Source organism: Triticum dicoccoides, chromosome 4B (assembly GCF_002162155.2).
Source record: "Triticum dicoccoides isolate Atlit2015 ecotype Zavitan chromosome 4B, WEW_v2.0, whole genome shotgun sequence".
Taxonomy (NCBI): Eukaryota; Viridiplantae; Streptophyta; class Magnoliopsida; order Poales; family Poaceae; genus Triticum; species Triticum dicoccoides.
This window is the reverse complement of record NC_041387.1, coordinates 674,414,496-674,429,838: the sequence shown is the minus strand read 5'-3', so window position 1 is coordinate 674,429,838 and position 15,343 is coordinate 674,414,496. Positions and strand designations below refer to the sequence as shown.

The following is a 15,343-nucleotide window of genomic DNA, read 5'->3' as shown; positions in this document are numbered from 1 at the left end:
TCTCTATATCGTTTCTCCCGTTTACCGTTTTTGCTCTTCTTTATCGTTAACGTGTTCCGGCATCCCCGTGACATAGTCACCTGTGTCTGGCCAGACGATGATGGATGTCATCACACCAAGAGGGCCCTAAGAATATCTCTCCATCGTCGGAGGAGCAAATCCCACTCTCGAGTTGTCCGGTCACTTGTCAAATTTTCTGGTGCGCCTGAAAGTTGTCGTTATGATCACCAAAGCCCACTGTCTGGTAGGAAGTGATCGAGACACTCTCATTGTCTGAGGAACTAAAACACATGCTAACACTCTATGTTATTACAATTGAATGCAGACGATATTCACTCAATTCATAACAAACAAGTTTGGGTAGATTCAATATGATCATTCTTCTAACATCATAATCTCAATGTTGTTTTAGGATCATCATTACACTTGATGATATCCTAAGATCCGGAAAATGTGATCACCACAACACTTGAGCAAGTCTTAGAGGCGAGACTAGGAACCTTCTTTTTATCCACTTATCACTTCACACGTGCATATGATTTTCCCACTGAATCGCATATTCTAGGATCATAGCACTTATAGCATGACATATAAACTCTTAATTATGCCCCCGCAAAAACAAAAAAAACTCTTAATTATGAATATGGAAATATAATGATACAAATATTATTGCCTTTAGGGCATATTTCCAACAGAGGGCAATCTCCAGATACATGCACTGGTTTGATGCATAAGTCACAGAGCTCCGTCGTACAATCCGCGACGAAGTGACCCGGTTCACCACATTGATAATAAGTGAGCTTCTATTTCTTTCTTGCCAACTACCAAGCTCTTTCACCTTCGGCTTTGTTGGGTGCCTTGTCAGCACCAGGATCCCGGACCTTCACCACGGGGTTCGGCGCAGCCGCCTCATCCAGAGCGATAGCCCGCGCCGCGTCAACGGCCACATCCGACGGAGCTATCGCCGTAACCACAACGACCTCCACCGAGGTGACCACCATCTCCAAGAGAGTTGCGCCGCCATGGTGCAAGGTAAGTGCCACACCATCATATATGCTTTTTTACATGTACATTATCTGTCTTTTTTTTCATTCTTTTGCTTTGCAGACAGTCACGCATGCATGTTGTGTGTTAATTTCGGGACACGTACAGAGCATGAAAAAATTGCAAGGAACAAGGCTGAGGGAGAGGCTCTCACCTGGGAAGACCTCTCAAAGATGAAGTTCACATGGCAAGTTGCACAGGAGACACTTCGCATCGACCCCCCAGTCTTCGGCACCTCCAATACAGCACTCGAGGACATCGAGTTCGACGGCTACCACAGCCCAAAAGGCTGGCAGGTCCTTGTTGGCATCTTGCCCAGTTTAGTTTTTTTCTTCTTCTTTTTGACAAAGAAAGCAACACCAAATTGCATGAAAAATGCTAATGCAAACTCTTAGCGTGTATTCAGGTGATTTGGACGGCAATCGCGACGCACAAGGACCCAAGTATCTTCCACAAGCCAGCTAAGTTCGACCCATCCAGGTTCCAGAGCCAGTCATCCATGACGTCGCCGTGCTCCTTCGTCCCGTTCGGTGGCGGCCCCAGAATATGCCCCGGGATGGAGTTTGCCAAGATGGAAACATTGGTGATGATGCACCACCTGGTGAGACACTACAGATGGAAGCTTTGCTGCAAGTAGAAGACGGTCTCCTCCCCATCGCCACTACAAGGCCTAACGATAGAACTCGAGCACATCAATCCGGGTGACCGTCCAGGGTTTGCTAAATAAGGAACCGAAGCAGGGTGCTTGCTTATTTTGGAAAGTTGTGTCCTCACCTTTTTGGTGGGCAGGTAATATGATGTTTGACTTCTATCAGGGGTTGCTTGTCACCTGTTCTGTAAAGTACTAGTATTTTGCTTGAACTCCATAATAAATCGGCATTTGTGCCTCTTGTATGCACATGCCAGGTGTAATGTACAAGTAATACATTTCTTTCCTACCGGATTTGAGTTACTAGTTGTCCGTTCACTTCATCTTTTTTCGAAGGGCGATGCTACAAGTATAGTTGTCCCATCAGAATACTTCAAATCTTAAATGAATTGAGTAGGGAGAAAAATAGGCAGGAAAAAACTGTCGACGTGGCATGCCAGCTGGTCAGAACGCATAATTTATTTTTAAACATGGTAAATTGTGGCAAGACATGTTAAATGGGCTAAAAGAGATGAAATCCCGCTAAATGGGGTTATTAGTGTCAAAAATGTCAAAATAAGGGGATACAAACCGGAATTCACTCTAAAACCTTCCAGCAATTGCAACCAAAAGTACACATGTACACCAAACTAAAAAATAATAATTGATATTTAGTTTTAAAAATGGTACACCGCTACAAAAAAATCACTATAGTTTTAAACAAAACTTTTTTCTAACGATCACATCAATTTAAAAAATTCTTAAACAAAAATATGTTTGTAACAATCGCAACAATAAAAAAATTGGGAAATGGTTATTAGGGGTAGCGGCAACATGTTTTGCAATGTCGTGGTTGGCTTTGCATCATGATGGTATGGCTTTGCGGCAACAAAAACATGAGCGGCAGGCGGCTGACCCTGGAGCGTCACACGGCGAGCTTGCAATGTTTCAGAGTTCAACCACAACATCACTGGTTATGTAGCTTCGCCAGGATGCGGCAAGGGGGCACCATTTGCTGCAAGGCATCGCCGTGGGGTGGCGGATGATGCTCCATGACAACGTCCCGAGGACAGCGTGCTCCTACAAGGGCACCCATGCTTCTATGCCACATGAGGCCATCCCGATCGAAAACACCACCCGCAGTAACGAGATCACGGATTTGTTAAGGCTGGGACATGGGCGATGCTGCGACTATAACATGGGCGATGATGTGCGGTGTCGACTGCAACTTGGGAGATGTTTTGACTGCAATGTGGGACATGTTGCAATGGTCGCAACGTTGGTGATGTTGTGACTGCAACATGGGCGATGTTTTGCGACGACCGCTACAAATTGCAAGGTGTTTTAACATGGGTTTGAACTAGGAGGTTTGGACGACGAGTGCTTTGCAACACGAGTAATGCTACAGTCAGGGCGTTGCAACATGACCCATGTTGCGCTCCATGTTTTGCAACTTCGGAGGTGTGACTACAACTTGGGACATGTTGCGACGGTCGCAATGTTGGCGATGTTCCGCTGCAGCATGAGCGATGTTGTGCGGCGATGGCTGCAACTTGGGAGATGTTGCGACAGCCGCAAATTTGGCGATTAGTGTTTGCAACGCCCGCCCAGTTCCAAACCTCCCTAGCGCAACACCGATCATGTTGCAAATTGTGAGTGCCACATGAGTCGTGTTGCCAATGGTGGTCGCAGCTAAAACGGCTAAGTCAAAGGACCGATCAAGCGGTTGTCGATCGCTTTGGAATGTCAAGCGTTTGCCTTGCAGCATGTCATGTCACGCAGCCGACTTTGCAGCACAACAGTCCAGGTTTGCCATTAACCGCCGTACAACGTCAAGCATCCCGCTTGCATTATGCAGCATCGCGTGACCGACTTTGCAACAACGAAATCTGGATTTGATGCCGGTTGATCTTGCACCGTCAAAGTGTCTACCTTCAGCATGCAGCGTTGTGCATCTAGCTTTGCACCGTGACCGCGTGATTTACAGCAAAAAACAAGCGGCAGCCAGATGGCAACACTTTCATGCTTTCATCATGTACAAGTAGTCGTCCAGATTTGTATCGTCACACGTCTAGCTCGTAAAGTAGTGATGCCTTCTCGATGTTGCATATGGATCAACTGGTGCAACAACCTCAATTGGTTGTACCCAAAAATGTCGAGAACGAAAAACATTAGGCCTACTTAGCATGCAAGTAAAAAAACGCTTGCCAAATAAAATATTCTTGTAGCGGACACTTCACAGGCATCACATCATGTCGCCGCTTGTATTCGCAGCAACACACCCACCAATTTGTAACACAAAAAAAAACATTACATGAGACGCAGCGCAACCAACAGACTACAAAAAGTCAACTATTGCTATGTTTGTGAAATTATTCCTTAGAGGAATCCTAAGCTACGACCAGTCGACGAGATGACTCCACGGGCTTCTTTCAATACGGAAGCAAGCCGCCCATGCACGGAGTATAATAACAGTAGCGAAAAATTTAATAATTCTCCCCTTGTGTATACCACACCAATTATTCTTTAGCGTTTCACGGGCAATAATGTGATGACTTACAAGAAGAATGTGCCCACATGTCAACTTGCAGGCGGCTATAGCATTAATTCTTACTTGAATAACATTCATTGTCACCGAAATACTGAAAGCATCAAAAACTTTGGACCGGAGATGCAAAACTTCATCCATAACCTCATCAGATTTGAGAGCTTTCTGAAGAATTCCAACCGGATTTTCATCCACTTAACTTTTTTCCTACGTTCGGCAGTCCTTCCATAGAAACAAAGTTACTAGATTCTTTAGGACTGTGTCCATACATGAGTGCATAAAGCCCCCAAATGTACTGCATGCTTATATAACATGGTCTCAACATATGTCATAATTTGCCATGATGTTTTTATTGATCAATTACACATGTCCATACTTATATTTATGTGTCTCCGCTTAATGAGAAATACAATTAGTGAATCTATGAACCCGGTCCAATTCCCTTATAATGAAAATCTCCAAATCAATTTTATATATGCATTTATTATTTTTTCCGAAAATACATTATACCAAATTCTATATCTATTATTTCTTACAATTAACAAAGCTAGTGAGATTGACAATTAAGTTCTTAATTTATAGTAGTGCTTCTTGACGGAGACTTATGGTGGTATCTCTATGGTTTGGTGCTTTGGCTTCTCAACTAAGAGACCCCTTCGTTCAGTGAACGATAGTGGAACCGTGGACATCCATATCGGTCCCTATGATTACACAAATGATATTTGAGTGAACCTGTGGTTATTATGCGATGTTCCCTTTGCTTCGCGATACTTTAAAAAACCCGGTGTGATTAAAGGACCAGCCCGTGGAATTAATTATAGCATAGACAAAGGGAACTAGGGGACCACAGCATAGCGCCCATGCGTCCATGGAATCGTGATTAGGTGATTGACAGCTCAACGCTTAGGCTCGTCCGTGAAATCTGAAGGCTCCGAAGGAGGTTTGCGCCTGGTAGAAATCAGTCGGTTGAATTTAAGAATTTTCCTTTTTCGAAATGGGAGATGAACGCTAGTATAGATCGGACAATTTAAGACTCTCCAATCGCACACGTACGAAACATTCCGTGTGTGTTCCCTATCACTTACCATTAGAAACCTGGGGCGTATGTGAGGCTTGAAGGAGCGATGTCAAGTCAAAACTTAATTAATACATAATTATGCTCCCACTCAAATCAATATCTCTTATAATTGATTTTAATTGATGTGTGATGTGTGCATCACTGATGACGAGAATTTTTACTGGTGGCCAAGCTTTTGCCGATCATCTCTTTATATGACTCTTGTTCATCTTTCGATGCTTTGTGCTCCGAGCTCAGAACTATTCTGCTAGAACTTCAAGACAACCGAGTGTTATCTGCATGTATGGATGCAGCCCCGACGCTCTGGTGGAGCTCCATTGCAGCTCGGGCGAGCTCCAGCGCAGCACGAAGGCTCCGGCGAAGCGCCATTGCAACTCCGGCCGAGCTCCATTGCAGCCCCGACGAAGCTTCAACTTTCTCCATGGTGCTCCGCTGCAGCTCTGGCATGCTTCGTTGCAGCTCCGGCCACGCTTCATTGCAGTCCCCGATGGTGCTTCGACGACACACAGAGCGCTCCATTGCAGCTCCACCGCCGGCGACTTGCAGCAACCAGCAGCATCGCCCCGACATTGCGCCGCAACACTGTGGCCATCGACGAGTTGCTGCGTCGCAGCAATGACGGGTCGTCGACAAGCGGCCGCCCACCCCTGTGTGCTGCGTTGCCCCCTCGGGGTTGCAGCACTGTAGCGGTGGCGCATGGCGGAGATTGGGGGGGAGGAGGGGAGAGGTAGTCGTTGGTCGCTTCCTGGTTCGCGGCACCTGAGCGGGGTTGCCGGCGTGTGCCATGGGAGCCTCTCTCCTTTCTCGCGTGTGACGACATAGAGATGGGGGAAAGGTAAAAGCAATTGGGGAGAACGTGTGGAGAAGATTGGGTTCAAAGAGATAAGGCCGGCTGGGGAGCGGTGGATGGGCCCAGAAGACACGTGTCCAGCAACGCGCGCGGCTTACGTTTGTTTGTTTTAATCCGGCTGAGAACAAGCGTTTTCCGATAATTATTCGTTACACACGTATGTATACATAAAGCCTAGGCTTACTTGATTCATTAATTGTTTTGGTATGTACATATACTAGATAATGTTTCGTTACACAAATATGTACTCCTTCCGTAAACTAATATAAAAGCATTTAGATCACTACTTTAGTAATCTAAATGTTCTTATATTAATTTACAGAGCGAGTATATATATATAAAAGTACTGCATCTGCAATGTACGTGAACGGTGGCTCCTCAATCGCAACATATATATATAGTAGTTCTGCATCTGTATGGTTCGGGAAGGGTTGCCAAGTCCCAGTCAAAACACGTCCTGCGTAGCCTTCTGGCATCAATTTATTGCAAGCAAACAGTCAGGTTAACAACTCCTACAGAAGGTCAGTAGAAAAACACTATGATGCATATCACCAACACAACACAAGGTGTGTTGGTTTTCCTCACGTACGAGTTGCAGTTCCAGGGCAGCGGGACTTTGCATTTTCCCGGAAGCCCCGCCCGCGGCGCTGGCGCTGACGTTCTTGAGGCAGGTGCAGATGGGTGTGGCGGTCGGGGGTGGAGCGCGCCGTGGACATCAGCTTCTTGACCCCCCGCAGCACACCCGCGGGACCACCTTGCCTGACTGCAATTACCCGAGGCACGGGACGTGTTGTACACCGTGGAGCACGAGAGCGCCGCGCTCGCGCCCCGCGAGGTCAGCACCAGCATCGCCACAATGAGGAGTGCGCGCGGCACCTCGGATGGTCGCAGCAGGAGCCATGGTTAGACTAGCCGCAGTGGGAGTAACTCCAACAGTAACATCGAGTCCAACTCAGCAATTTTGCCTATGTGGCAATGAGTTAATGAGGAGAGAGGTAGTTTGAGTAATTCAGCTAGTTACTGTAACATCACATGTCCCAATGCAATAATAAATGAAGCTTTGCATGACACCATACTTATGTTAGTATCCATGATGAAGGTGGTAACATAGTCTAAAAATATATGTATGTTACTAGTAGTGTATGTTACTCTTCATTGTGACTAGTCTTGAATCGGAAATAGATGGAGTACTTACTGATGTATCGGACGCTAGCGGTGGAGCACATATATATATGTATGGAGGTATTAATCAAACAAACACGCAAAGTCCAGGCTGGCTGCGTTGACGCGCATCTAATAGCGTTCTTGTATTGCACCATGGCAGCCACCACCACCTGGCTGGCTTGCCTTGTTTGTGGATGGATCTTATTCAGCGGAAGAGGGCTCGGCGGGAGCAGGCATGATCCTATGGGATAACTTGGGCTCTGCATTTTTTCATCATGTCAACTATTATTCTACTGTAACAATGTTCTCGAGGCGGAAATTCAAGCTATTAAGATTGGAATGTCTATGGCTATCGAATGGTCTAACCTTCCGGTCTTATTACAATCGGACTCGATGGTGGCCCTTTCTTCTATGACTGATGCTTCACTTGATAAATCACCCAATGGTAAATTGGTCAGGGAAATCAAGAACTACATGCTGTAGAGAGAGTTTAAACCAGTGAAGATCGTGAGATCACAAAACATGGTCTCACATTGTCTTGCTAATTATGCCCGAACGGCTCGTAGCACCGCTTGTTGGTTGCAACGGCCACCCCCCTTCATTCATAATCTTGTATTAGCGGACTGTAGGCCTGTTACTTTGGAATAAACTTCTTTTAAACCCGCAAAAAATAGCGTTCTTGTATGGCATAGATACCCGCAGCCACTCTTGTCCCAGACACATAACATATCCAACATCCGTATTAATCAAACAAACACGCAAACTCCAGGCCGGCAGCGTTGACGCGCATCAAAGAGCATTCTTGTATGGCACAGATACCATGCGCCATAGCCGCCGTGCGCCGAAAGTCCGGTGGGCATGCATGCATACATTGCAGCTCTCTATTCTTAGTCAAACACTTCTGGAAAAGTATTACTTTGTATAAATATAAGCCTTTTTTAGAGATTCTAGTGCGGACTATATGCAGATGTATATAGACATATTTTAGAATGTAAATTCATTCACTTTACTCGGTATGTAGTCCGCATTGAAATCCCTAAAAAACACATATTTAGAAACAAAGGGAGTACATGCATGTTAGATTTGCATCAATGCGTCATATAAGCAAAAACGGATAATAGAGTAAGATTGATGGCATTGCTGGAACTCATTTGCGTCCCACCTTTGGCTACAGCTGCTTGGCAGGCTAAATGATCCCAAATTTGGCGTTATAGTGGAATTTAGGGGGCTATTAGCATCATTTTTAATTTAGCATTAAAATGCATCACCTTAGCGGGACAACTCCTAAAAATCTATAGCAAGACTATAGTGAAGCAGTAAAGATTGTTTAAAACTGTACACAGAACCAATAATTATATAGTTTCATAACAAAATAAAGCACTTCTTTTAGCTCCTCTCTTGGCTACACACAGGGGCAAACCTCCCCTTAGGACAAGGTAGGACGGCCGCCCTACCTTGATTTATCACGAAAACATTATTATGCATGTGTTCTCTCTGAATAATTTGAGTGGCCATACATCCAAAATAGACTCCGTATGAGAAATTTATGTGTGTTTTAGTAAACAGTGCGCAAAATCGATTATGAGCCGAAAATAAGGACTGGATCTAGCCTAGTCGAAAACCAACTCTTCCGTTTTGATATAGCCGATTCTCAATCTATCAAAACCCAACTGACATGGGCATATGCCCTGCGGATGCCCATCGACATACCAGATGCGGTTCGACCAAGGGCTCATCTCGTGGCTAGCCCAAGGCTTAGGTGATTAGGCCCATGACGGTCAAAGATGAGGCCCAACTCGAACAACCGGAGTTCCTCGCAAGGCAGTCATAGAATTAGGGTACTACCTTTGTTGTAACCAACTCGGCTATGACGCCTGTGACTCAGCCTCCTAAATAAAGGCTGGAGGGAGCACCGAGAGGACTTAGACACACACCCATAAGATTCACCTCTGCACCAAATCCAATCGGAGCCGAAACACCACTGTAACACCTATGCAACTCGCCGGAATACAAATAAGACAAGCAGGAGTAGGGTATTACCCTCCGAGTCCTGAACTTGGGTAAATTGTGCCTTGCTTCTTGTTAGCCATCGAGTCCACGAGCACCATCTTCTACATGTACGCAAACCTAGCTCCTCAAGCATGCGATTTGCTATGGTGATCCCACGACAATTGGTGCCTTCTGTGGGATTCAGGTGCGCTGGAGTCGTGATCTCAACGGCATGAAACTCGGCGGATAGCAACTCGCCGATCTCAGGGGAACTGATCTTGTTCGGCTCCCTTGACTCCATTTCGCACTCGTCGGCGCTATGTCTGGCCTTCGATGCTCTCGACGAGAGCGTCGATCTGAAGTTTAGTGACACGAATTTCTGTGCAATCCGCGCGGGCATCATCCCTCTGTAGGATTAGAATCGTCCCCAAGCGACGGAGTAAATCTCTTCACTGACCTTAGCGACTGCCACGCCGCTCTTCATCGACTCCGTGGGCGAGGCTGACCCGACAATCAACTCAGCGTTCTATGCCGAGTGCGACATGTGCCACTTCGTGGGCATGGCCCAGCTCGTCGAACGCAACATGGGTGCTCACCTCAACAGCGAAACCTTCAACAGTAGCGGAGATACGATCCCTCAAAGAATTCCCGCCATAGCCTACATGGCGGATAATGGAGAAGACAAAGACCCTTAAGCGGGCGTGGGTGACGAAACCCCATACCGCGCGGAAACAATGGCTCTTCGCCTCCTAGCAATCGATAACGAGTCCGTGTCCCCTAGGATGTGATGGCCGGAGCCTGCATGGCGATAAAAGAAAGGCAGGTGATGCCTCCAGACTCAAGCAGGAGGAATTGCTGGCCTACTACTCCCTCCCGCAGAAAGCACAAAACAAGATGCCGAAGCAGCAACAAGAATTGGACAGCGGAAGCAAGCCAGGAATGAGTCGAGCACGCGGATGGCGGTGCAGGTTAGAATAAGTTGTATAGGGATAGGAAAGTAGTTTGAATTGTAATCCTTCTCCTATCACTTCTTCCGTTCTGTCTCTCATATAATAGTTGCGATCGATCGATCTCTCTCCTCGATCGGTACTTCCTTGTAAGCCACGTCAACCCTTGGATCTAATGCAATGCGGCCCATACGAAGGGTTCTATGCTTCCCAAATAGTTTTACGTGGTAACAGAGCCTCTTACTCAATAGATCAAAAGAGATTGCATGTAGCTACCTTCTGCGACCGACATCATGTCCACCGCCGCCGCCGCCATGACACTCAGCACCATGGGTGCACTCACCACTACATCATCTTCCACCTTTGCTTCATCATCTAGCTCCACCGCCACCTCTCTCGGATCGCCACCTCAAGAGAAGCTAACAAGGGGAAACTTCCTGTTATGGAAGGCCGTCATGCAGATGGAACACCACCTCGACGAGAAGAGCCCGGCACCACCGGCCACCCTCACCATCACCATGGACGGGAAAGAAGAGCAAGTCGCCAAATTTTCCCAAACCCACTGGTATGCACAACAACAATAACTCCAAGGATATTTGATGGGTTCTCTCTCCCGCAATATTCTTGCCCAGGTCGTCGCGCTCCAGAAGACGGCCGAGGTGTGGCGGTCCATCCACGCCATGTTTGGTGCTGAAAGTCAGGCTCAGTCTATCAATACCCGCACTGAGCTCACAAACCTGCAAAAAGGTAATATGACTATGGCCGAGTACCTTGGAAAAATTAAGAGTATCACTCACGAGGTTGCTTGCACCGGCGCCGCGCTATTTGATCCGGAGATCAAGTCAAAAATTCCTGCTAGATTGGATCTGGAGTACAACCCCGTTGTGTCGGCGCTTGCTGCTCAAGTGGAACCAATCACGGTTAAGGAGCTTTACAGCCAGCTCCTAAGTTTTGATGACAGCCTCAGCCTCCTCCATGGCACCAATCTCTGTCAGTCCTCCGCGAACTCTGCCTCCCGTGGCCGCGGCCATGGGCGTGGTCACCAGGGGTGAAACTGTGCTGGTGGTCGCGGGCATAGCGTTCCTCAGGGCGATGGCGCTCATTCTGGTGGTGACGGCTACGGCGGTGGCAACTACAGCAACAACACCGGTGGCGGCAGTAACTACAACAACAAGACCGGCGGCGGTGGCTTCAACACCATCAACAGCCGTCGTGGTTCATCCTCTCGTGCTCGACCTCGCTGCGAACTCGGCGACATCAACGACATCATCCACGAGACCAACGGCGACGACTTCCTCGGCGCACCCTTGGCGTGGACTTCATCGGCGCTACAAACGGCGACACCGCCTGATATGTCTTCTGTGCGCCGTGCACCTCCGTTTTGTGATGGCCTAGATTTTCAAAATGTGGCATGGACTTTAAATTTGTGTGCCTGAGACTTTGAATTCAAGGCCGAGTTTATGTTATTTTCATTTGAACAATGTGAAATTGCAAAATAAATAAATACTGGGAGAGCGTTTTGGGGTCACGAGTGGGGAGAAGCGCTCCCCATAGGCACCATCTATCTCGGGCGGACCGCATGGTGCTCGTTCGGGGTTCAATCCGGACGCTATACGGGGCGGTGATTGGAGATGCTCTAAGACCCGACACCTAAACGCGATACAACGGCATGATAATGACAGGCATCTCCACTAGTTAATGCCGTGTCTATTGAGTGCGGCATTTTGTAGCACATAATTTGAAAAAAAAAGTAAAAATAACATTTTGGAGTTTCAAAAAAAGCAATCATAGGTGTTGACAACGTTGTATTCTACCAACGTGCAAAATCTTCGATGGAAACCCTAAACCCATCGAATAAACTTCAAATTACGTATGTTGTCTCAATTTGTTGTTATTATTTTATTTCTTTCTACAGATGGCGGGTGCGGTACATATTAATACATTAATTGCCTCACATAATACAGCTAGGTAATTATTCGTTACACACACATGTACTCCCTTCACAAACTAATATAAAAGCATTTGGATCACTACTTTATAGTAATCTAAACGCTCTTATATTAGTTTACAGAGGGAGTATATATATAAGTTCTGCATCTGCAGTGTACGTGAACGGTGGATCCTCGATAGCAACATATATATAGTAGTTCTGCATCTGTATGTTTTGGGAAGGGTTGAGAAGTCCAGTCGAAACACGTCCTGCGTAGCCTTCTGGCATCAATTTATCCTGCAAGTAAAACGGTCAGGTTAACAACTCCTACGAAAGGGCACTAGAATAACACCGTGACCCATATCACCAATACAAAACAGAAGTGGTGTTGGTTTCCATGCCACGTACGAGTTGCAGTTCCAGGGCATCGGGACTTTGCACTTGCGCGGCAGCCCTGCGGCGCGGCTGGCGTAAGGCCCGCCAGCGGCTCCGGCGCCGATGTTCTTGAGGCAGGTGCAGATGGTGCGGCGGTCGGGGGTGGAGCGCGCCGTGGACACCAGCTTCTTGATCCCCCCGCAGCACAACCGCGGGACCACCCCTCCTGACTGCAGGTACCCGAGGCAAGGCATCAGCGTGTTGTACACCGTAGAGCACGAGAGCGCCGCGCTCGCGCCCCGCGAGGCCAGCACCAGCACCGCCACGATGAGCACCGCGCGCGGGACACCTCGGATGATCGCAGCAGGAGCCATGGTTAAATCGGCAAGTAGCGAGATGTAATACTTACTGGTGTATCGGACGCGAGCGGTGGAGCACATATATATGTATGGAGGTATTAATCAAACACGCAAACTCCAGGCCGGCAGCGTTGACGCGCATCAAATAACATTCTTGTATGGCACATATACTATGCGCCATAGCCGCCGTGCGCCGAAAGTCCGCTCCATGGACATGCATGCATATATTGGAGCTCTCTATTCTTAATCAAACAATTCTCGAAAATTATTACTTACTCAAACTTGGACTGGACTAAAATAAACTGACTGGTGGAAGACGAAAACAACGAGCAACTTCCCAACTATATCCATTCTATACATTCTTCATTTTAGCTCTCGAGCTGGAATCCAGCCTACCCGAGACCGAGCCTATCAATTCGATCTTGTTTCTTTTGGAAAAGCTATAGCGAAGCAAAGCCCCATTTAGTGTTTGTTCTTAATTCATGATTTTTTTTGAAAAGTAAGCATATAATCATGCATTACATATATTTGACATCTACTCCCTCCATTTCTAAACATAAGTCATTTGAGAGACTAAAGTGGACTATATAAAGATGTATATAGACATATTTTAGAGTGTAGATTCACTACTTTTACTCCGTATGTAATCCGTATTGAAATCTCTAAAAAACATATATTTAGAAACGGAGGGAGTACATATTAGATTTGCATCTGTGCGTCATATATACATAGGGATAATAGAGTAAGATTGATGGCATGCTGGAACTTATTTGCGCCCCTCCTTTGGCTACACCTGCTTGGCGGGCTAAATGATCCCAAATTTAGGGCTCTAGCGGAATTTAGCGGGCTATCAATGTCATTTTTAATTTAGCGGTAAAATGCATAGCTTTAACGGGACGACTCTAAAAATCTATAGCAAGACTACAGCAAGCCATAGCTGTTGAAAACTATACACAGAACAAATAATTATATAGATGCATAGCAAAATAAAGCACTTCTTTTCGCTCCTCTAATGGCTACACACAGGGACAAACCTCCCCTTAGGGCATGGTAGGATGGCCGCCCTACCTTGATTTATCGAGAAAACATTATTATGCAAGTGTTTTCTCTAACAATTTGAGTGGTCATATGTGAAAAATAGGCTCCGTATGAGAAACTTATGTGTGCTTTAGTAAACACTCGCAAAATCGATTATGAACAGAAAATAAGGATTGGATCTAGCCTAGTCGAAAACCAACTCTTTCTCTTTGAAATAGCTGATTCTCCATCTACCAAAACCCGACTGACGTGGGCATGCCCTGCGAGTGCCCACTATTGGCATGCCAGGTCGGTAAGACCAATGCCTCATCTGGTGGCTAGCCCAAGGCTAAGGAGATTAGTCCAATGATGGGACAAGGGATGAGGCCCAACTCGAACAATCGGGATGACTCGCAACACAGTCATAGAATTAGGGTAGCGCCCTTTGTTGTAACCAACTCTGCTACAACACCCGAGACCCGACCTCCTATATAAAGTCTAGGAAGGGTCACGGAGAGGACACACACACACACACATGCATGCACGCACGCACACACACATAAGATTCACCTTTGCGCCTGATCCAATCTAAGCCATAACACCACTGTAACACTTGTGCAACTCGACGGAATAAAGATGAGACAAGTAGGAGTAGTGTATTACCCTTCGGAGGCCTGAACCTGGGTACATTGTGCCCTGCTTCTTGTTAGCTGTCGAGCACACCAGCGCCATCTTCTCCCTCTATGAAACCCTAACTCCTCAAGAATGGGATTGGTCATGGTGACCCCATCACACCGACTCTAAAAATTCCCTAGGTCTGGTATTTAAGTAGGGTTTGAGAATATTTTGGACAGCTCGTGGGGGAGTGGCAGAAAGTAACTCTATGTATGCAATAGATTATATCTTATCGTTCTATTTTTGGCTTTCTATATTTTATTGGCTAAAATTCGTATTGTATTATGTCAGTCAATATCTTTTTTTGATCGATGATGTGAGGACATGTTTGCTGAACTGAAAAAATGATGGTTCATAGCCCCTCTTGAAAGGTGTCAATTTTCGCAGAAGATGACATCACAGTCCTAAATATGGATGAAATGGTAGCAAAATACGGGAAATCAAAATAACAAGAGGACAACATGTAACTATTTATTTATTTTTATAGTGTGAAAACCTACAATGTTGATGTAGAGTGTAGACTCTATTATCACCCATTTTGACCTTTGCTTAAATGAGCTATCTTCGGAATTGTTTGGAATTCTCTTGTCTTGATTGCAGAGACTCATTTTCTAGATTCAATGTGAATAACCTTGCCGTTATTATAGATTGAATAATTTGATGATGTGCTAAATCGAATGGGGGATATTCAAAAGTCTTTATCGAAATAATTATGGTAGATTTTCAAAACAAAAAGTAT

At 46.1% G+C, this 15,343-nt stretch overlaps 2 protein-coding genes across 2 annotated transcripts; one reads left to right on the top strand and one right to left on the bottom strand.

Annotated features, from left to right (window-relative positions):
- The first annotated feature begins 828 nt into the window (after positions 1 to 828).
- LOC119294312 (taxadiene 5-alpha hydroxylase-like) lies at positions 829 to 1,809 on the top strand. The gene is made up of 3 exons (XM_037572523.1): positions 829 to 1,032; positions 1,153 to 1,340; positions 1,451 to 1,809. The coding sequence occupies exons 1-3, from the start codon at positions 1,023 to 1,025 to the stop codon at positions 1,679 to 1,681; spliced, it is 429 nt and encodes a 142-aa protein (XP_037428420.1). The 5' UTR covers positions 829 to 1,022; the 3' UTR covers positions 1,682 to 1,809.
- Positions 1,810 to 12,133: 10,324 nt separating this feature from the next.
- On the bottom strand, positions 12,134 to 12,959 carry LOC119294311 (non-specific lipid-transfer protein 1-like). Its single transcript, XM_037572522.1, has 2 exons — positions 12,587 to 12,959; positions 12,134 to 12,475 (listed from the first exon to the last, which is right to left on the bottom strand). Exons 1-2 carry the CDS (start codon positions 12,925 to 12,927, stop codon positions 12,466 to 12,468), a joined length of 351 nt encoding a protein of 116 aa, XP_037428419.1. The 5' UTR covers positions 12,928 to 12,959; the 3' UTR covers positions 12,134 to 12,465.
- Between the last annotated feature and the right edge of the window lie 2,384 nt (positions 12,960 to 15,343).